The sequence below is a fragment of the Topomyia yanbarensis genome, chromosome 2, assembly GCF_030247195.1.
Source record: "Topomyia yanbarensis strain Yona2022 chromosome 2, ASM3024719v1, whole genome shotgun sequence".
NCBI classification, from domain to species: Eukaryota; Metazoa; Arthropoda; class Insecta; order Diptera; family Culicidae; genus Topomyia; species Topomyia yanbarensis.
In genome coordinates, this window is record NC_080671.1 from 142,899,109 (window position 1) to 142,922,827 (window position 23,719).

Sequence of the window (23,719 nt, forward strand, 5' to 3'; positions counted from 1 at the left end):
ACGTTTATAGCGTACTTTCTAATATTTTCACTAGAGGATAGTCAAAACATTTACGAGTGCAGCGAACATAAGAATTATCAGTATCTAATATAATTGCAACGACCAATAATAAATATGATATAATATAGTCAGTGAAATACGTATAGGACACCAAAAACGATCACATTCACCACTTTTTGAATATAGTACCCCCGATCACGTCCTTACGATCGTTAAAATATATAAGGTATTATTGACAATGCATACAGTCTACATTTAGTAGACTCCGGTAGCACGAAAACCAACATTCATCCAACCCTATTAATTATATAAAACTACATTGCTGCTACACACACAACTGTCCTGTTATGGTATTCCCCATATACATGGGACAATTATGCATTGAGCGGCCGTACATATATTTACAAACACAATAAATATAGGTCGAAATACCCAAAATGCCTTCGAATAATCGCATGTATTCTTAACATAATCCATCGAATACACAGAACTCCATGAATCCGCTACATACTTATATGAATATATACACCCAAAACGAATCTTTGAGAGCGGAATTGATTCTGATTTTTTCGCTCTCGAACTGTGAGCGAAAAGCTCCCAAACGATGCGTTAGTGTTCAACCAACCTCATACTTGTGCAATACAATATCGTACCCCATAGCTACACGCTGTTGGCTCATGCAGTGCAGGGATAACTTGAATAACACATACAATCGTCTCCATGCTGTCCCATTTGTGATCGCTGCTGCAATGATGCGAAGTTTATATAGCTCATTCGAATGACTACTCATTATGTGTCGTTATGTCCTAAGATGTAAAGTAGGCGTTTTACGAGTAGATGTTTGTCGGTGCCAGTCCTGATGCTACGCGGTAATCTTTTTTTCTAGTAAGGCTTAGTTCCCAACACATACATACAAACGAAACATTAATAACAGCGGGGTAATGGTACAAAGCAAAATGCGTCAATGACGATGCTGAAATACCGTCGCGGCGGCGGGGAGGTAAACGATATTATCTCACTCATCATTAGTGTGAAGCTTATATATGCTATTTTACTACTCCACTAGTGTGGCGTCATGGTACAGGTAGTAAAGAGGTGTTTTTGCCGAATAGAAGTTTGTCGGTTCTAATCTAGAATCTGATATCAGATTTTTTTTACTAGAAGTTTCAGGTCACGAGCTATTTATAGCAGCGGAGAAAAGAATGAAACAAAATGCAATGCAGCAGCAATGGTGATGAGATTGGTTGTGGTTGGGTGGGGGGAATGTAAGGTGTAGAAGAAAAATACGAAACCAAATACTAACAAAGTGTCCTTGTGTGTGTCGTCGTTTTTTCGTGAGCGTTGCGCTCATCTCAAATTGTGCGCGAACAGCTCAATGTTCAAAAAGGATTGCTTTTGGGAATGAGATTGTGAGCCCAAAAACAGAAAATCTGAGCGCGACGTTTTGGGTGTAGCTATCTCTTATGCTCATCCACCCGTAACTTTCACTGAGAAATCATATTATTGTACTATTCCGACTAATGGTTTAGGCCGCGTGAGCTGTGTTTGTGCGTTAAACGAGGTTAGACGCGATGAAACTATGGAAAGTCATAAATCTGGTGGAATAATGTCACGCACACTCGCTCAATTCATATAAGTATGTGTGCGGATTCAAAATTTAATTTGATCCGAAACTCGCAAAAACACAAACCACCGTGAACCGTCGCACCCATACTGCCACACGGGAACGGGATTATTATCACACCCCTCCCCCAACAATTGTGCGCGTCGAATTATAACGCTCCCCTGAAAACACATTAGTTCGCGACCTATATTTCTCATTTACAATCCCGATTATCTTCGGATATTTCGAGATCCGGAGAGAAAAGAGTCATGTGTATGCAATAAGAACAAAAGCACCTGATTTTTCCTTCGCTATCATCTCGTATACCACTCAGTTGCTGGCATCGTTGCCATTGCGCTAGGGATATCATCACGCGTCATATCACTACCACACTTATGTGCATTACATATGCATGGACTCTTTGTGTTGTCAATATCACAAGCTATTTATACACTTTACACTACGGAACACACCACAACACGTACGCTGTATTACCACTTCTAACGCGAACAAGAATCGTATCGACAAACACTATTATATTTTAACCAGTTCCTTGTTTATCACCACGATTATAAATTCTCCTAAATTAAAACAACTGGTCCGTAGATCCAACAACAACGGGTCCCCTTCCCCTTGAGAAAATCTAATACACTACATGCCTTGCCACCAGAATCGAACACAAAACACACCACATAACCGTGAAATGTTCCGGATGGGGCCCAAACTGTGCCTCCAGACTATACACTTTTTCTCACAATTTGCCACCACACTCAGACCAAGCTATCAATATAGGGCTGAAACCGTGCCTCTGCGAACAACTTTGAACGAACGCGCCCAAAGCGAGAAAGAGCAATCCGTCTCCGTCGGCTTCTACCAGCGAACTGTGTTGCCAGATTTCGACGTTGTGGCTCAAAACTTATTTTTAGGTAATTTGGCCCAGCTCTTACTTTTTATTGAATATTTACTTAAAGTTTTATATATCAAAGAAAACTTTTCTTTTAACAATTCGAAATTTAGTAAAAATCAAATAAGCCGAAATAGGATTTAATTTCTATTGCAAAAAATCGATAAGAAATGGGTGGTCCGAATTGGAACAAGGTTGTAGTAATTCGGATCTTTAATGTATTTTTGCGCAGAACCGTTTATATACAATACGGTAAAAGATCGGAGTAAGTCGCCTTAGACGAATTTCGCGCTAAATCGTATTCAGAGTTGGCAGCACCCTCTCAGATTTTAATTAAACTTTCTGTACATGAGAACTTTGCTACAAAAAGCCACTTTGCCTACTTTTTTTCCAAAAATGATCTAGACTGTCTCTTGAAAAGGGTCAAACTTTTTTACCAATTTAATTCAAACGGCTATAGTCTAAAAATGACAAATCCTACAAAAAAGTGTTGTTGGAGTGATTTGCACAAAATTAGCTAAATTTTTGAATAAAAATATTGAAAAATATTCTTCATCGACTCCTACACTGAGAAAAATCGATTTAAAAAATTTAAAGTCAATTTACAAAAAAAACCATCTTTGATTTGGATGAAATTTTGTTCCAAGATAGGTAATTATGTTCTCTACCTCCCGTCAAAAAATCAAGTTGGGCACTTTTAAGGAAAAAAAGTTATATGAATAAAAGAATTTTCTTGTCCAAACTGAATTTATTTTTTCAGTGTATTTTTATCGAAAACTAAACCAATGAAAGTCATAATCATCTCAGAATCCAATTTCCTAACTGCTAAAAGCATCAGTAACGAATTTGGTATATATTCATAACAAACTTGAATGAGGGCAAAGATAATCCATTTAGCATCATCGATATATGTGAGATTTAACTAAATACCATTTGGCCGTGTACGAAGAAGTATCTTGTCTATGTACCCGCCTGGGAAGTAGAGATGGATGGTGTAGGGGCATTAATTGCGAAGTATGGGGTTCGCTCTTTCAAGAACCCTTTGTATTGGTCAGTGAAAATTCTGGTTCGCCATCCTATAAATTTCCGAAAGAGGAAAATCAGTTTTCTCTGCAAAGCTTCCTCGTACAGGCCTGAGAGTGTCATTTGAAGGGTGCTGTTATAAAACCGAAGTAAGTGGTTCCTGGTATCGGTAATCTTAGAAACTCGCAGGAATTTCTACATGGTATATCGAAAACCCCAAGTGTCCCTATGTTTCAGTCCCTGCATTTTCCTCCAGGTTTTACACAATGCATTTGCTCTACGATTAAAGGTCAGACGAAACGAGTAGCCGACGTGAACAACCGTGAACAGTCTCCTACTTTGTGGTGGGCAGAGATTGCTTAGAATTATCCGCGAATAGGACTTTTGAACGTCGGATCGCCCGAATTTTTTCCAATATACGCGACGCTGAAAGATTTGATGAAAGCTGAAAAACGCGGTTATTGGCAGCGGTCCGTCAACGGATTAACGGACAGATCATCCTAGAAACAATGTTTCGTCTGGTTGCTAGGGCCTACGTTGTGTATTCGATTCATCCTGTGATTGGAATACATGGAACGTTCGTCATATGATGACAGCTATACATCGCTTTTATGCTAATTATTATGACAGTAGTGTTGAGTTCAATCATAAAAGAGGCGCAGCACAGCCAGTCAACATTCTCCCCACAAAATTGATGGTTTTATATTTACCTGTCAACGACCATACCCACACCGTTACCATTAACAGGAGGCTCTCCATTTGATGGAGCATGAAAAGCACTCTGTATTTCTTGGGGAAAACATGGAAGTTTTCGAGTACTTTATCTGAAAAATCATAGCAGATTACCTTAGTTTGAATTCTTTCGCAGTGCTCCATTCCGGGTAATGAGAAGGTGGACACTTGGATTAGAATGATAATGAGAACGTGGACATTTAGGCATTAGAAGGTGATATTTATGAAAGATCGCATAGCTTCAACGAGTTTTTAAATATTTCTTCTCAGAGGACACTCGAAATTTGGCAAATTTCGTGGAGCGATGGAAGTTTAGGAATCCCAAAGGTATCAAAAAACCTTGGTCCAAGAGAATGGATGAGGGTCACGACTTAATTCGGGTGATATCTCGGGTCATGTACAATCATTATACGTAGAAGGCCCATCTCCGGCGTATTGAGGTCGTGGAGAGCGGTCTCTGCACTTGTGGTAGCGGTTATCGCGATATTCAACATGTTGTCCGGTCGTGCGCTAAGTATTCTAGTACCAGATCTCCGTTAAACGAATCCGTTCGGCCTCGTTCCAGTTCAGTCTATACCAAATTCGTTACTGATACTTTTTGCATGTATCAGGCAACTAGCAGTTGGGAAATTGGATTCTGAAATGATTATGACTTTCATGAGTCAGTTTTCGGTAAAAATACACTGAAAAAGAATTCAGTTTGGACAAGGAAAAGTTTTATTTTTCAAACAACTTTTTTCCTAAAAAGTGCCCAACTTGAATTTTTGACGGTAGGTAGGGAACATAATTACCTATCGTGGAACAAAATTTCATCCAAATCAAAGATGTGTTTTTTTGTAAATCGACTTTAAATTTTTTAAAGCGATTTTTTTAGTGTAGGAGTCGATGAAGAATTTTTTCAATATTTTTATTCAAAAATTTGACTAATTTTGTGAAAATCACTCCTACAACATTTTTTGTAGGATTTGTCATTTTTAGACTATAGCCATTTGAAAAAATTGGTAAAAAAGTTTGACCCTTTTCAAAAGACAGTCTAGATTATTTTTGGAAAAACAAAGTATATCCATCAATAGATCTATAAATTTCATGAGCCATTACAAATAATAATTGTCCAACACAATTCATCTCAACACTTCACCTGGATGTACTACAATCAGTCAGCTATTCAGTTGTCATTTGCTTTGTGGAAAGACTAAAAAAACACTCACCAGTACTGCCACATCTTTCGTGCATGGAAGGGCAAATTGCAAAGAGCAAACGTTAGAACCACAACCATCAGCATCCGGATGACCCCTCGTCGGGCCCGCAGTACATTGTTGGACGAATGGGACATCTGTGTCAGCTGGGTACCGTGGCGCTGGTGGAAGCTATTCTGAGTTCGCCAGGTCGTCACAACCACTTTGTCCGATTCAACCGAAACCTAGAAAGAAACCAAACTGCTAGTCTAGCCCAATCAAATTTTTAATGTCGCTATTCACGTTCATCAATCTAGGAGCTATATTAAGGGGACGAAACAGCCTGAAAAACTGACCTGACTTTCGGTGACCCCCACCGCCCGTTTCTCGTATTTGTGACTGGGTTTCCGATTATAGTTTGCCGAATAGTTGGAGGAGGTGGTGTTTTGCAGAGCAATGTGTCGCTCCAACCCCCGCGAACTTTTCCACAGGGCTATCGCTATCCGACTGTACAGGACCTACCGGATCGGAAGATAAAGGAAGCGCATAGTATCAATTTCAAAAGTTCGTTTTATATTACTCCCACTAATGGCGGAAAAGCTTACCGTCATGACCAGCAGCGGCAGCAGATAGAGTAAGGCAAAATTAATGATATCGAATAACTCTGAGTTGAATGCTTTCCGATCAATGATACATATGGTTTCCAGCTGGTCGTTACCCAGGTTATTGGTAATCGTCCGAACAAAGATGAACTTTGGCACCGAGTAGACGGCCGATGTGATCCACACGGCTACGATGACCAGCTGAAGGGATAGAAAAGAAAAGACAAAGGCACATAGCGTGAGATGACAATTTATCGCAGATGGTTGAATAATGAGACGATTAATGTTTCGTGTCAATATTGGTCATGTAACTGACAGCGGCGGAGTATTATGAAATGCGGCAATGGGGGGATTTGAGGCGATGGTTTTATTGAATGGGGTGGGATAATTGAAAACAAGATGAGACGGTTGAGACATACTTCAAGCGAATTTTAAATCAGCATGGGGTTTACTTTGTTATTATAAGTGCGTTTAACGATCTGCTTATCAACAAGATTATATTGATCTAATCCACTTGATAGTGTAATGGAACTACATAATAGGGTGTCCCAAAATGACATCATGTTAAAAAAGTCATCGAGCTCACTTCTTAAATGAAATGTTAGGGTATTGGGACCACTTTCTTCTTCGGAGTGAGTTTGCTAAAACGCTTCCTACTGGTGGCGACTTTTGATTTTTTGAAAAATGGGCCGATTTTGGATAAAATTTCAAATTTATGCCTGTTGAAGTGGTCCTGAACTGGATTTTTTTCAGCATTTTTAATTTTTCTGGAGATCCAAACGGAGAAGTTTGGTTAGTTAGTTTGTACAAATTTGGAATTATAAGAGCGGCAGGGCCATTAAAACTTAGTAAAAAGTGAAATTTTTGGTGTTTTTCAGTATTTTTTCTTCAAAACTGGGTATCTACAAAATTTTAAAAGTACAGAAAACACTTTATATAGTTGAGCCGAATTCAGGAGCGTAATTTTGCTGAAGAAAGTGTATAGCTACGGCCAATGGGGTATAAGTTATTTACGTTTTTGTTAAATAACCTTTTGACATTTTATGATACATATTCATAAAAAATAACACTGTTCTACAAAATAAAACAACTTAAGTGGGCTTAGTCCGCATATTATTTTTCGGAAAATAGAAGGAAAATGATGAAAAATGGCGTTTTTCGCTTGTCTCTAGTACATCAGAATCGGTTTTTATGAGCATTTGACGATTTTTTTAAAAAATATTTTCTATACTAATAGCCACCTCACCTGAAAATCACTAAAATTAAACAAATATGTCGAGTTAATGGTAAGTTATGGCGTACATTTGAAGGCTGAATTGATTAACGTACTTACATTTTGTATATAAAGTCTTATTTTCATGTTAGGAACTTTGAAGTGGAGAAAAATGCAGAAGAGTGAGGTGAGTGTTGAAAAACTGATATTTACTGTTTAGATCACATAATTCCGAAATAGTCAAATTTGGGGCAAATATCCTCGAAAAAGTTTTACAACATAATACAGCGCATCTTCTGACACAATCGTTTTGTTGAAGATGCCTCCTAGAAGTAATCATGGAGAATTAACTCTTCAAAAAATTATTAGAGACTTGGCGTCATTAGCAAAGTTATTATTTTTATAATTTAAGTTACAAAAAAAATCATCAGATGCTCATTAAACCTCGTCCTGACATACTAAAGACGTACAGAAAACGTCATTTTTCATGATTTTCCTTCTATTTTTTGAAAAACAATGTGTGGTCAAAGCACATTTGAACTGATTTACTTTTTGGAACAGCATCATTTTTGATAAATTGCTAAAAATGTCAAAGGTTATTTAACGAAAACTTAAATAACTGATACCCCATTAGCCATAGCTATACACTTTCTTCAGCAAAATTACGCCCCTGAATTCGGCTCAACTACATAAAGTGTTTTCCGTACTTTTAAAATTTTGTAGATACCCAGTTTTGAAGAAAAAATACTGAAAAACACCAAAAATTTCACTTTCTACTAAGTTTTAATGGCCCTGCCGCTCTTATAATTCCAAATTTGTACAAACTAACTAACCAAACTTCTCCGTTTGGATCTCCAGAAAAATAAAAAATGCTGAAAAAAAATCTAAGACAGTTCAGGACCACTTCAACAAGCATAAATTTGAAATTTTATCCAAAATCGGCCCATTTTTCAAAAAATCAAAAGTCGCCACCAGTAGGAAGCGTTTTAGCAAACTCACTCCGAAGAAGAACGTGGTCCCAATACCCTAACCTTTCATTTTAGAAGTGAGCCCGATGACTTTTTTAACATGATGTCATTTTGGGACACCCTACTACATAATGGGTGTTTTTTATCATTTTGTTTCCAATGGCAATTTTTTTATGGCTGAGTTGATATATCAACATTATTTTATTTAGTTTATTCAGTTTCCTCTGCAGTTTTGTCATGCCAAAACTATACCCTTGAAGAACGTCTTCAAATTTTGGAATCTTCAATCATAATTTACCGGTTGGTTAAGCAAACTTTTCATAATTAGCTGCCACAAATTCATCTTTTAAGACGACGCTCCTTTTGTTGTAGGGACTAGTAAATAAACAAATTTTTCATAAAGTATGATGAGTAACCAGGGAAGCCTAGAGACCCAGTTTTATCCTTATGAAGTAATTTTGTGGGGCAGTTTGTACACGAATGGATGCTGGGTCTATTTTCTTACAATAATGAAGCTGAAACCAACGTAATCATCGGTCACGAGTAATGTCCAGACATGGTTGAGGACTGGTCGCTTCTAAATGTTCTAAATGTCTAAATGTTACAAAAGATTTCGAAGACCATTTGTCTAAATACAATGAGGCAACTAGTCATATAGTTACCACTTTCTTACGATTCGACGTCCTTGGATTATTTTCAAGGTGCTTTGTTAATGCTCTTGCCTACACCGACAACAGATGAGCTAGATACCAACATTGAATGCGTTATTCACGAAATTTCTTCAGTTGTTTTCGAAGAAATAACCAAAATTGTTCAAAATTGGATCGAATGAAAAGGATTTTTAAACGTTTTCATTGTTGATATTCTTCTAAAATGAATTCAAAATATTAAATTGCAGACCAGTTTCTATCAAAAACAAACAAGAATGGTTGTAAACGGGTTTATAAAAAACACCCTTCGTGAATCATGCACCAAATCTGACATGATCAGAGCGACTGTTTGCCGAATTCTCAAATTTCAGTCCGTTCGAAAGGTATTCAGAGACAATTCGATTAAACTTTCTAGTGATCTAGGAAAAGTTTGGTTATGTTGTTAAGTTTGATAATAGGTCCGTTCAGGTATCGCTGAAGAGGCCTGCCTCCTTGATTAAATTTATCGTGATTTCTTCTCACACCGGGTTGCTTAACAGGCTGTCCGGATGGAGTTCGCGAGGACATAACTCCTCCGGAGATCCTCGGACTCTCTGCAGTTGGATAGCACATGTTCGACTGTACATCGGGTCCCGCATGAGGGGCAGACTGGAGGTTGTGCGCTGGAATTTGTGTGGACATGTGAGAGTTTAGGTGTAGTCGTTCTCCTGGGTGATGTAGAGTCCTGGGATCCAACAGCTGGTGGTGTAGGAATCTTCTTGTAGCTCGATGGCCTGTATGAAAGAGTACCGGGACTGGTCAGTTTCCAATGCGAGGGTTGCGGCCTAATAGATAGAGTCAGCGCGATGGCGACAGCTTCGACCGAGAAAACTGAGTATTGGGCGGGTAGGCGGAGAGAGAGACCATCCCGGCTCTGCTGATTCCGATACCGACCTGGTGATTTTGCCTCGGAGTTGGCGGAAATGATTGAACCTGGTGGCCCATAGTGTTCTAGAGGATTCGCAGGGCCCGCCGGTGGCATTTGCAACCTCGGAACATCAGCAGTGTACCGCTTTCCGCGAGTTGGCTCCGCTTGTCCGGGGGATACTGGCTTCGGCGGCGTGGTAGAAGGTACCCAAAATACTGTGGTGGAAGGTACCCATCCGGCGTATACATCTTTTGTGGATCAAAGTTGTCCATGAACGCTTCAACGAAACTTGTCAAATGGACCTCTTTATATAGCGACCGTCATCAATTGACAATAGCCGGAGAGGTTTCTTGAGAGTAATTAGGACGGGGAGGTGGTTGTAGCTGCAAGAGTTCGGAAGTGCGGACCAGAGGCAGTCGCCCGCCAGGGAGTTGGAGCGGATTTTTTTACATTGGGAAGACGTTTACGTCCTAACCCAGTACACGTGTTATTGGTAGGTGTCCAAGCTACCACACGGGTGTACTGTGGGTGTGTCGGGCTCGAATGGTGACGCTACCATTAATACCGACTAAACTCCATTGGGCTCCGCCATCGTTCCCCCCTGGAACTACCTCTCGGTATTACTTCTGGGGGGATGGCTGTACTTGATGTACTCATTCACTCTCACTCACGCGTTCATACGTCCTGTAAGAGGCTTACTTGGGTGCTCTATCGCACCTTGATTCACTCTAAAACACTCCACATGAGGCTGACTTTTGTGCTCACCTTTTTCGTTCCTTGCGAGGCTGACTTGTGTGCTCACCTTACTCATTCCTTGCTAGGCTTACTTTTGTGCTCGCCTCACCCATACCATGTGAGGCTGACTTGGGTGCTCACCCTATCACTTGGTTCACTCTCGATTGTGCCACTCTATTATACCTCTGTCACTCCCCCTGGCATCCCATGTGGGACATTTTTCTTAGGCCCCACTTCTGACATACCATGCGAGGCTGACTTGTGTGCTCACCTTTTTCATTCCTTGCTGGGCTTACTTTTGTGCTAGCCTCACCCATACCATGTGAGGCTGACTTTTGTGCACACCCTTAACATGCCGTGTGAGACTGACTTGGATGCTCATCCTTTCACTCCTCTGTCACGCCAGGAGGCATTGATAGCTAAGTCCCAACATACTAAGCTACGACCCTCCCATCTTGGCATGAGGCAGTCCACTTATACGCCTATACACTCGCTCTTCTGCCTTGCTTCGGGGTGGCTGGGTTTACCCCTTACGCGGTTGCCAGTCGCTGCGCCAAACCTGCCTCAGCATGAACAGACCATTCACTCACTTTTTTGCGCTCGGCCTTTTTCGCTCCAATCACTAGTTAGCCGTGCCTGTCGTCTGTTGCTCGGTTCGCCAGATTACCTGTAGCCTACAGGCAATCTGGGTGGTAGCAGCCGAGACTGCGTTCCACTTCTCCACCGATTGACACATCCGCTGAATAAGGGTATCAGGGGTTGTGTCCCAGCCACAGACGCACACAGACAAGCATTGCTCTTCTTTTGACGTCGAACCGAGGACATACGAACAGTATGTGTTCGGCAGTTTCGTCTACACCTGGGCAGTCCGGGCAGGCTGGGACCTCCGCGTGCCCGAACCTGTGGAGGTACTGTCGGAAATAGCCATGGCCTGACAGGATTTGTGTCAGGTGGAAGTGAACTTCCCCATGGGGTCTTCCCACCCAGCTCGATATGCTAGGTATCAGCTGGTGGGTCCACCTACCTTTCGAGGTGTTATCCCACTCACGCTGCCATCTGGCGACCGAGGTCACCCTGGTACGCTCGCGGGCTCCTCTATTTCCACGTAGTTCGAAACACTCCTCATCTTCCCGGATGACCAGACCGACTGGCATCATGCTCGCTATCACGCAGGATGCATCGTGTGATACCGTGCGGTAGGCAGATATCACTCTGAGGCACATCACGCGGTAGGTGCTCTCCAGTTTCTGTAGGTAACTGGTTACCCCCAGTGCTCTTGACCATGACGGGCCGCCGTACCTGAGGATAGATACGGCAACGCCTGCCAGTAATCTACGTCTACTGGCGCACACCTTTGAGCTGTTGGACATCATCCTTGATAGAGCCGCAACAGTACTCGACGCTCTCTTGTATGTTTAGTCGACGTGGCTGCCGAATGTCAGCTTGTCGTCTATAATGACTCCGAGAGACTTCAGACTCCGCTGTGAAGTGATCGCGACTTCTCCCACATGGATAACTGCATGTTGTGCCGAGTTGCGGTTGTTGACGATAACTACCTCCGTTTTATGATGAGCGAGCTCCAGGCCTCTCGCGCTCATCCATACCTCCACCGTGTTGATCGCGTATTCTGCGGTTAGTTCTACCTCAGGGATTGACTCCCCGTAGACCTCCATGGTTACGTCGTCGGCAAAGCCGACGATCTTGACCCCAGGAGGGAACTTCAGTCGCAGAACCCCGTCATACATGAGGTTCCATAGCACCGGGCCTAGGATAGAGCCGAGCTGGAGCGGATGGAAAGATCTATCTGTGCCAGAACTGAACCTCTGCCGAAGGTCAGGCTTTCGTCATTGAGAATGACGGCCCCGTTGTTCTCGATGGCTTTTAATATTTCGTTGCCGCGGCGGCTGGCTCAGCGTGACCCCGTGGAATTTGCCGCATAGTTATATTCTGATACAACTGTATACGGGATTCCCGAGTCACCGGGAGACGTCAGTGCCCTTCGGGGTGCGGATTTTCTGGATGGTCGATTGAACTGTGTTGTGCGATGATGCCTTGGAGATATTCCAGATTCTGCCTTAACCAGTTGGCGTTCCATTGAAGCCCCAGCAAGATGTGATCTGGGTTAGAGCTGGTGGCGTATATCGTTCGGGTGCTGGATCGGGAATGGTAAGGCGGCATGTTTCTGTGCTCCTGCGTTTCTCCTTTGGGCGCCTACTGTGTGGTGCCGGGCCTGTGTTCCAAGGACCGGCAGGTGCGTCAGTGTGGTTGAGTATCCGAGCACTGGGCGAGCTGTGAGGTGGGTTGTCTGGAATGGGTTCGGAACCGTACGACTGATAGTAGTAAGTTGATATGGTTTTACCTACCCGGGAAAGAACCAGGTCTCTTGTACCGGCAGTCGCCGAAGGCTCGGAACTTCCACGGACAGGGCCGGTGCAAGGGAGAAGGCTTTTTTCCTAATGGTTCTTCGTATGCTGATTTTGGGTTAGTAGGAGAAGTGTCAGTTTGTTTTCTCGTTCGAAAGTTTGCTGGGTACCAGGAGCAGTTGGCTACTGTGCTAGGGGATCGCAGGGCTGGTGCTCTGAGGGCAGGTTTTTCTTGTTCTAGTTTGTTGGCAGGTTGACTGGTTTACTGCCTTTCCAGCGACCGCGGGGTGTGGCAATAGGTCCGCGTAAGATAGCTGAACGAGACTGCTGTTTCACGTTGTGATTATGTTGGTATTAGGAGCTGTGGGCAAGATGTCGTATCGTTTCACTCAACGTGTTGTCGACCATGAATCACTGGTGGTTAATTTTCCTAGAAGGAGGTTACGGGAACTGAGCTGTTCTGGGTGTTTCTATTGACTTGGTAAGCTTACCCGGCAGGTAGCTCTGCACCACCCTGCAGCCTCTAAATGCACGTCGGAAGGGTCCGATTCAGCCGCAGACAGGGTCAGTTGAAAGAAGAAGGTTTTTTCTCTAACGCTTCTTCGTATGCTAGTTTTGGTGGCGGGTGGTGTGCCGTTCGTTGGGTATGGACTATCCTGCTGTCGTCTTCGGGTAGGGGTAGGCCGGGAGATCCCGGTTTGCCAGTGGGTGCGCTGGGGTGTGATAACGATGATGGAGTTGGAGTTGGGCGTATGTCGGGCGGCTTGTCTGCATCGTGGTCCGCGAGGTTGCTGGGCTCCAGAGTCAGCCGGGGTATCCGCCATGTTGGTACTCGTGGTTGCTGTTGGAAGGGAAGGAGCGGCAGTTATACTGGTAGTGTTAGTATTGTTTGGAGGTCGCCGGGCTTGTCAGTTGGGTCTGGTGTTCCCCCGAACACGATTGGTGGGGGTTAGTTGTTGTTTTTATATGCTTGTTTCATTGTGTCTGATTTGGTTTAGTCCGAAATAGCGTATGATTGGTTCAGGTAGAGTGCGAAACCCCTTGGGTTTCATATTGCGTTTCTCTCATTGGTATAGGCGTGGTAGTGTTTCTTCCCCATGAGATGCCAGGTTTTAGTAGTGTGCTCTTGGATTTGTTCCTTAGGTACGGGTTCTGGCTTTTTTTATTTCGGCTCTAACCGAGTCGATCTGAGTCGGCCTACTGGTGGCTTGGGGTTTGTAGAATTTTTTTTGTTTGCGATTAGCTGTATTTTAGCTGCGTGCGAGTTTCCTGCGGATGTCGTCTTCGGGGGATTTTTCTGTGGGTCTGGGTAGACGGCGAATTTGAAAGTTGCCTTTTTAGGTCGGTGAGTAAGGCGCAAAGCGGCTTCTTCATTCCTGAGGTCCTTGTTGGATATCTTTCCTTCTAGTAATTACTCTTTTAATTTCTTGATGATGGCGTCCTTGTCTTCGCTTGGAAGAACGATTCCAGTCGATTTTTAGGGTTACGATATACTTCCTCAGCAGATTTATTGTGCGATCTTGGTCGTCGGAGGTTGGATTCAGTCGGTTGCTGGCGGCGTTAGCGTAGGATGCCGTTATTGCTGCGGTGTCTTGTCTGGCCAAAGTTCTGGCTTCGAGGATTGTTATGTTGTTGTGTGTTTCGTTCCGGATTCTATCTTTCGTCATTGCATATGTTGGACAACTGCGATTCCTGGAAGAGTGTCCGCCGTTGTAGCTGACGTCTGTTGATAAGAGTTTTCCGTGGATATTTCGTGCTCCTTTGTATTTGTATTTGTATTTGTATTTAAATAATTCTTAATGAACTATAACTATGACTAAACTATACATAATTAACCTAAAGTGACAACAAACGGTTCCGAAACTGTGCAGAACTAACGACGAAGTCGAAGATGCTGGTAAAATCGTTGAAACGACGGACTATTGCTAAAATTGGGCTATTGGCAGCGTAGTTAGTGCTGCGCAATTCAGTCTGTAGCAGTGTTCGAGGACGAAGGACACGGGTTGGTGCGTGCAGATTAATTTGCGATAGGAGATCGGGAACATCATATTCAGCCAGAAGAAGCTTAGATACGTTGTTCTTTCAAGGTGTGTAGTCCCAATAATCGACAACGGTCTTCATATGGTGGCAAGTTCAGCAGATCATTCCAAGGCAATTGACGTAACGTATATAGTATGAATCTGCGCTGGATGGCTTCAATTCTTTGGCTCCAAGTTGCATGGTAGGGACACCATACGACGTTCGTGAATTCCAGCTGTGAGCGCACCAGTGAACAGTATACAGCTTTGAAACATGAAGGATCCCGGAATTCATTGGATGTTTTGAACATGAAACCTAGTAGACGATTAGCTTTGTCAATGATCGCTGAGAAGTGATGGGTGTACGTTAGCCTTTCATCTAGGATGACGCCGAAATCTTTTACATGGTCACCGCGTTGCAGCTGAGTTCCAGCGATGTTGTAATTGAAAGTAAATATGTTCCTCGTTCGATGAAAGCTGATAACAAAGTATTTAGCAACACTAAGAACCATCATGTTTCTATTACACCAAGTGTAGAAGGCATCAACGAGATACTGTAGCTCACGGCAATCGGCTTCTTTCTTTATAACTAGAAATATTTTCAAGTCGTCAGCAAAGAACAGTTTTCCTCCACGCATCAAGATGAAAACCATATCATTCACGAACAGTGTAAACAGTAACGGACCAAGCGTACTACCTTGAGGAACTCCAGAATGTTTGGAAAAGGATTCAGATTCATTGTCACCAATTTGGACAACGACTTCACGGTGGATAAGGTATGATCGCAGCCAACGGCAAAATCGGGCAGTGCATCCAAGTTTGGCAAGCTTCGTTAACAGTATTTCATGTTTAACAGTGTCAAATGCAGCCTTAAGATCAGTGTAGATCGTGTCCACCTGCAGTTGTTTGGACATTTGTTCTGTGCAGAAGGACGTGAAAGAGACCAGGTTCGTCTCAACCGATCTACCGCGGAAAAAACCGTGCAGACAAGTGATCATGTAGTGCCGGCAAGCTGAAAACAGCGCCTCGTTGATGAGCGATTCGAAAACCTTCGACTCGACTCGCAATGAAGTAATACCACGGTAGTTTTAGATATTGGATTTGTCACCTTTTTTGAACACCGCGAACATCACCGAACACTTCCATTCATTAGGAAATTTATGCTGTTGAAGTGACATATTGAAAAGGTGTGCCAGTGGGATCGCTAAAATATCAGAACATTTTTTCAGTATAGCAGAGGGTATAGCACTTAGTCCTGGAGCAAACGACGATTTAGTTTTACGAATTGCATTGTTTTGAAATTGTGAATACATCCATGTCCACAGCGTCAACAGGAACATCACGAACCGCATTTTCGAGCTCGATTACAGATGGCACATCAGTCGTGAAAACACTCGAGAAGTAACTGACATATAGTGAGCATTTTGCCGCAGTTGTAGTTGCTATTTCGTCATTGTAAACCATCTTAGGTGGGAGGCCAGTTTCTTTTCTTTTCGTGTTAACGAAAGACCAAAAGCCCTTCGGATTTCTTCGTAAGTTTTGTTGAATGCGGTTCACATATAGTTTGTACAGCAGTTTATTGTAACTACGATACTCATTACTGGCTATTGCAAAGAAGCGCTTGAGAAAAGGACATCGTCGATTAGTGTACGCTCGAAGAGCTTTGGCACGAGCACGTTTTAGTTTCCGAAGCAAGGCGTTAGACCATGGAGGTTGGCCAGTGGCGGATCCAGGGGGAGGGTCCTGGGGGTCCGGACCCCCTCCGAAATTTTTTAACCTTTTGAGAAATTTTAAATTAGTTTTAATTTTATACTAGTTTTAAACATAAAATCATTTGAAACCAAATTTTACCACCAAAATTGATTTTCATTAAATTAGTTTTTGACGTATAATTTATTGTACAATGTACATTCCAAAATAAAAAATTTCGGACCCCTCCCGAATTTTTTTTTCTGGACCGCTCCTGAGGTTGGCATTTAGGCACAGATATTTCAACACAGTCAAGCAGTAGTCGGTTGTAAAGGTCAACTGCAGCATCTACATCCACATGATCAAGTAGTACACGATCGACAACAAGGAGCGGCGCAATGTAGCTAGATCAGTTTTGCGAAAATTACGACGATCTGCAACTAAAGCTTCTTCGTATTGCAGGGTGCTACCGGTAGAAATTGTTATTTCTAAAGCGGGATGATAGTTATCCAAAGGAATGATCACATTAGAAGCTTCACTCACAGAACACTCAGGCAGTGCAATCCCATTTACGAAGACGAGCTCCAGAAAATGAGATTGGTGGTTGGAGATCGTGTTTACTTGATTTAGCCCGTGGAAAGCCATCCCGTCCAGTAGTAAACGGCTGGCAGGATTAGTTGTCGAGGATGACGGGCTAGGGTAAGCGTATCCACGCTCAGAGGCTACCCACGAAAGTCCTGGTTGGTTGAAATCACCAAGCACTATCATCGCATCGTTTGCATTTGCCTGAGAAGAAATGCATTCTATAGAGTCTAGGTGGAGCTGCATAATATTGCAGTCAAGACGTTTTTCAGGAGCAATGTAAACAGCGCAAATAAAGTAGCGCTTCATCGATGTGGTAATCTTCGTCCAAACAGCTTCGATGCATGATCCACACCAAATTCACAGGAGACAAGTGCGGAAGAAACAGCTATCAAAACTCCTCCGCCGCGACCGTTAATGCTGTTGCTATCGTATCGATCCGCACGATAAATCGTGTAACCATCCCCGAAGAGCTGCACAGATGTAATACGATCATCAAGCCAAGTTTCTGTCAGAACGTAAATATCGTAGTCACCGTCAGCTAAAGCCAAGTACACGTCCTCGATTTTCGTCCTTAGTCCTCTGACGTTTTGGTAGTACAACCGCAAACCGTCAACGCCAAACAGGTGTCCCGGCATATAATCCGAACGTAATGTACTCGATGGCAAGATAGAAACCAAAAGGTTTTCAGGAAGCGGATCGTCATAAACAGCAAAATACTCGCCTGAGAAGGGAGTTCGGAAGACCCCCTTACGACCTCCGAACGCAGGGCCGGGACGACTGAGCTGGTCGCTGGCTGGTAGCACGACTGCGTCGGAGCGCTCGAGGGCTTTCGCAATACTGTATAACGGGCGTCCCGGTGATGGCAGCGTAGGATGAACTGGTTGATGCGGGTACGGTGGTGTATACGACATGAAGCTTTGATTAAACAACGGCACACGCAATGTGCTCGGTGACGTGCTGCAAACCAAAAGGTTTTCAGAAATCGGATGACCATTTAAAGCAAAATACTCGCCTGAAAAGGTGCAACTAATGCAGACCTCCTTCTAGTTGCAGTGCTTGCTGCCGTGTCCAAACCGGCCGCATCAGAAGCACTGCATTGGGTTGGGATAATATTTCCTCATGTTGACTTCAATCAAACCGAGGTAGACGTGTTTCGGTAGATAGGAGTTGTAGAAATTCATGACTAGGAGCGGGATGTTCATCGATATGCTGCTTACCATCTTGGTAATTCTGCTGACTTCACGCACGCCTTGTTTTTTAGTCAGGCCAGTATGGAGTCGGTATCCATATTTTTGTTGCCCAGGTCATAGATGATATCAGCAGGTATTGTAATTCTCTCTCACTCACGCGAGACGGAGCTTATCCGATGTCCAACTTTTCCGAGATAAGATGAGTCGCAAAATTCTCCGTCTCCACAAATAGCGTGAGAATCATTTTCCGGATAAAATTTATGTGGTTTTTTCCTTCTCACGGGAGAAGGTGATAATAATTGAATTTCTTGGAAATCAATAAAAACGTCAAAATATATATTTAATTTCAAAGAAAAGCGGCAAAGAAGTAGTATAGACATGGTTTTTCGTGTTCTGGAATAGCGACAGCAAGGCAGCGAGCGCAAAAAGCATACCGTGATAAACTCATTCGCTCATTCTCCGGCGGTTTTATATATCCGGAGAAATAACACGTTGTATTTATCCGGATAAGTTGTGTGAGGGCAAATAACTTTTCGTGTGAAAATGTGAGTTTTTATTATCGCAGTAGCAAATTATCCAGACGCATTTACTCATATGAGCGATAAATGCAATGCCTGGATATCAGTGGTTTTGTTGAGGAAAGGGCGAGGGGTTACCTCCATCTTGAGCCCATTGGTTAGCTGCTTCATGGCCAGCAGCTTTTAGTAAACCCGCTTTGACCTTTGCGGCACATATTGCGTGCCCGTGACTTCTTTGGCTGCGTTTACGAACTTAGTGGGTTCGGCTTCAATAGCGTTCTTTATTTAAGTGGATAATGAAAGGGTTGTAGGGGATATGCTGCTCGTTCTCTTGGTCGTCTTTGACCGCACGCGGGACCAGTGTCTGCTGGTCGATTTTGTCTCTGAAGTTTAGGAATATCGGTGATGTATGGCTAAGCGAGGGCCCCGGGAGGTGGTGGGATCTACATGCTTCGGGTTTGATGGTTTTATTGTATACCTCACACAGGCATGGATCGTCTGAGTGGTATATTCAAGGCCTACCAGTGAAAAAACGCGTGGTGTTGTGCCTTAATCCAACGTTTGATGATGTTTGGTTTGAGGTGCACGAACTTTGCTCGGGAGAAACCGTTTGTCCGTGTGACAATTGACTAAATTCACCCTTCGCTGCATCCCCCTTTATTCAATCCGACTTTCAATGATGTCCCTTTGGACTGCAAACACAAAAAAATCCGTTTGTCTGTGTCGAACTTTACTTAATTCACCCTTCGTATTTTTAAATTTCGGCCGAAGGTCTCATTAATTAATGAATTAGGGTGATGAGCCTATTTGCGCCATGTTTCTATTATCACCCTACCTATTTGAAGCCGTTGGTTAGAGCAGTGTCTGCCATCTTTGTTCAACGCATTGAGTCAAATGGTAGCGCAACAATAGGGGCACTCGATTCGAGTTTTCATTGTGTTCAAACACGAGAATTTTACTGTTTTCAACGTATTTGTGTTTTTATATTGGTTCTTAACAACGAAGCAAAGCGGTTGATGTCAATTTTTACGCATTCCATTGATTGTAAGGCAAGAAATTACCGAATTAGTGAGGCACCTTGCTTAGTATGGTGAAAATAGGCTCATCACCCTAATTAAATTTTGTCGTTATTTAGTCATTATTTTGAAATATATTGTATTTAACGATGAACTAGTTAACTAGTTAACCTAGATAAACTTTTCAAATTTTGTGCCGAGGCTGAAACGTTCGTATCCAGACTGAGGTCAACAGCATCAAAACACCAGCGCTAGATTATTATTTTCAACAAAACGTCAGTTCGCCCAAACATCAACTAGGCTTAATTGAATTTTTTTTGTTGAAATTGGAATGAATCGGTTTTCCGTGCAGAAACGAAATAAACTTTCTTAATTTTATCCTTCAGTCTAATAAAAAGGCTCACTCTTAATCTGCCATTTTTCGACAATTTATATCTCACACAGTGCGAAAGGATTCTAAAATAAAGGCTCTTTACTATTATTAAGCGGTTTTACTAGGTAGAGTTTGAGTTAGATTTGTAGCATCACGCAGTAATAATACACAATGAATATTAAATACAATTATTTTCCACTCCTTACAGTAAACCGATTTACGGCACCCTCCAGAATAGCTGCGCTGCTGCACAACTGCTCCTAAAACTATTCTCTTTGTATCTGTAATTATGCAGCATTTCAGACAACCAACGTTCGTTATAACTTTTTCCGATGCGAAGTCCTCGGGCGGTTGGCAGAGTTGGCCCAGGATTAAATTTGCAGCAAAACTTATTCTTCAAAATTTCGGAAAGTGAACCGAGTTTCGACGAGGGAAAATTATACTTCTCGATGCAAACACCTGAAAATCCGACACCCGCAACCGCAGCAACAAATTTGAAGATTGCTGAAGTATTTGGTGCCAGCTGGGGTGCGAAACTTTCGCCTGTAGTTCGCAGCCAAATCGTACTTTATGCACCATCGTTTATCTCCGTTCTGGTATTTACATACATATAGCCATCATTTGAGGGGGGGGGGGATATCTTGATCCACTAGAGATTTTTTTCTCTCCGAGTGTCGCTTGTGTTTTTCTCAGTAACCACGAGCAGAAAAGTCCAACTGAAATTGGCTATCATCTAAGCATACATTTTATGACCAATTAAGTGGAAATGACTGTAAGTGAATATTCATCGAGAGATAATCTCTCTTCCATTCAATGTCAAATTTTATGGTGGGCACAGAGCAATGAAAATGCGAACAAGGTTGCAGCAGAGGGTCGTAGCTCTGCTTTAAAAAATAGTTTTTTATCTGATTGTTGGTGAACCGCTCACCATTTGGCATCACATGTTTTGTGTCAATTTTAATCCGAAAGCAAACGTATCGTTCCAGTTAGTACCAGGAAATAAACTGGTTACATTTCAATTTCCCTATTGTTTTTTGTAGTTTGGGCTATGCTGTATCTTGCTGATCATTCGTTACAAAGCTTCAATTGGTTTGAGTTTGAACATGAACAATTGCTTAAATTTTGGTCAATTAGTGCTTCGAGTGAAACTTAGTTCGAATACATGCTACAGTAACGCAGTAAGTCTTCTTGTGCTTTTTGAAAGTTAACAATTTGATCGTAGCTATTTTACCGCAGGGTTCTGTGCTGAGTAAGTCTTTTCTTCGTGAAAGTCAAAGCTGAAGCATACATTTCCGAGAAGAGTGGCGAAAGACGAAAAAATGATGAGGAAAAGCAGAAAAATGTGAAAAGAGTACCGGAGACGACGGTACAGGCTCTGATGGAGGGCGTCAATCACAAATGTCAAGAATTTTAATTAAACTCATCCTACAATTTAACCGACATATGTAAGCTGAAATAAATACATTACTGTAAAACTTTGCTTTCTTCAATTAATAGATTTGTATTGGATTTTAACGATAGTGCTAATACCTTGTTTAGCACTTTTTGTGGTATCCAATGAGGAAAACAGATCGAAATTACTATCGTCTGGTATGTGATTTTACCCATCGGTAGCTCTATTAGCTCTGTCATCCTCCGATCAGAAACAGCGAAATCACATCTCAATTATGACAGCGAAGCTCACTGATTTACTTCAGTATGCACGGAGGATTCAATCTTTAAACTGTCGAACAAATAGAAAGGAAGAAACTGCAGAAGTACCTCAACTCCTTCTGACCGGAAGTGTACTCATCAAAAGGACTGCATGTCCAGTGGGTAGGGGCGATAGGATGACCATAGGAAACTGTACACTTAAGTGCGGTTGCATCTGCTACAAAGGGAGGCCAATCTTTGTCGATAAGAAAGCTAGTTACGTGGTTACAGTACTACTTTCCAAGTGTGCCACTCATTCGAGGAAGCTTTCACGATGGGTCAGTTTCAGACTCTTTAAACCGGAGTATATCAACTTTGTATGAAGCTTTATTGTGTGGTCTGTGTGGCAATGGCATTGGGATAGCAGTTTTGCAATGATCTACTTGCCCTGTTTTCTTATTTGATATGTGAGACTCAACATAAGCAGGCTTATATGATTGAAACAGGCTAACTTTTATCATACAGAACCTGTTAAGAGGGGATTATCATATAAATGGTCAAAATCATACTGATTTTTTGTGCGTTGTCAAAAAAAGGTTTTTTTTTTGTTAAACGTGTAAACTTTTTTCTATTATGATAACTTAATTATAAATCTGTTCAATTTATTTTTAGGTTAAAATATATTTGTTCATTTGGGAGATATTAACGCCCACCTGGCGTCCGGGTTGCAAGAGAATAGCTTGATCGGTTTTCATTACATTAATATCAAATTGAAAGCAATTTCAATTTGAACCTACAAAGTAAAAACCTATTATTTGATATTAATACCATAAAAATCGAGCAAGCTTTAATCTTGCAATTCGGAACGCCAATTGAAAAAACCTGTTTTAACACTCAAAAAGGAAAGGGTTCTCGTAGGCGCGGCTAGTTACAGTTCTCTATTTTCAATGGACTTGTAATTTGAAATACAAATAATCGAGCGTTTTCAGGCTTTCGCTTCTCGCACTGATGAAACCGATTTAATCCACCTATCAGTGAGATGAGACATTTCTTACAAATATCACTGTTGTATTATTCATTAGTTTGTCGCGCTAAGTTTACAAGCAACTAGATGTGAGATAAGCACAGTTTCGAGTCCTGCATGAATAACACTTCGAATAAACTAAATAAATTAAAGAAAAATAATAAAGCAAATAAAAATTTAAAATAAATATGAAGCAAAAAAATAAAAAAAGATTCATAAAATGGATAGAATGATTAACATAAATCAAATTAATAAAATAAATAAATCAAATTAGCTCAAACGAAAATTACACAATATTAAAAAAGTTATGAAATTAGGAGAGAAAATTAATTTGTTTCAAGATAACAAACTGTCATACAATAACAAAGAGAACTGACTAAACCGAATTGATAAAATGAAGAAACTGAATAAAATATGTGAACTGAGAAAAACTATTTAATAAAATGATTAAAATAAATAAAATAAGTAACATGAATAAAACCATAAAATTGGAATAATAAGATAAATAATATGAATAAAATTAACTCTTTCATACCTAATATTTTTCTAGCACATATAGGGTTCCAGAACCGCTTTTCTTAAAAGTTTTAGAGTAAGATTTATCAGTTTGCAAAAATATTTGAAGAAAACGAAGATATATCAAAATAAAATTTTCCACTGATAACTACAAATTTCTCTGGCAGCACTGCTCCAGTAGTATCCAATCAGAGCAATTGCAATAACTACAATTCTACGGATAATTCTTGTAACTATTAGCGCTCAAATAAACGGTGATAGTCACAATTATTAGTTTTGCTTT

The 23,719-nt window shown here is 41.7% G+C and overlaps 1 protein-coding gene across 2 annotated transcripts in view; it reads right to left on the reverse strand.

Moving 5' to 3' along the window:
- LOC131681595 (trissin receptor) overlaps positions 1-23,719 on the reverse strand; it is a 267,645-nt gene that overhangs the window by 22,176 nt on the left and 221,750 nt on the right. For both annotated transcript variants that reach the window (XM_058962486.1, XM_058962485.1), the window contains exons 6-8: positions 6,043-6,240; positions 5,794-5,955; positions 5,471-5,682 (exon numbers count right to left, since the gene is read on the reverse strand). In XM_058962486.1, coding sequence (XP_058818469.1) covers positions 5,471-5,682; positions 5,794-5,955; positions 6,043-6,240 — 572 coding nt within the window. The remainder of the gene's footprint in view (positions 1-5,470; positions 5,683-5,793; positions 5,956-6,042; positions 6,241-23,719) is intronic.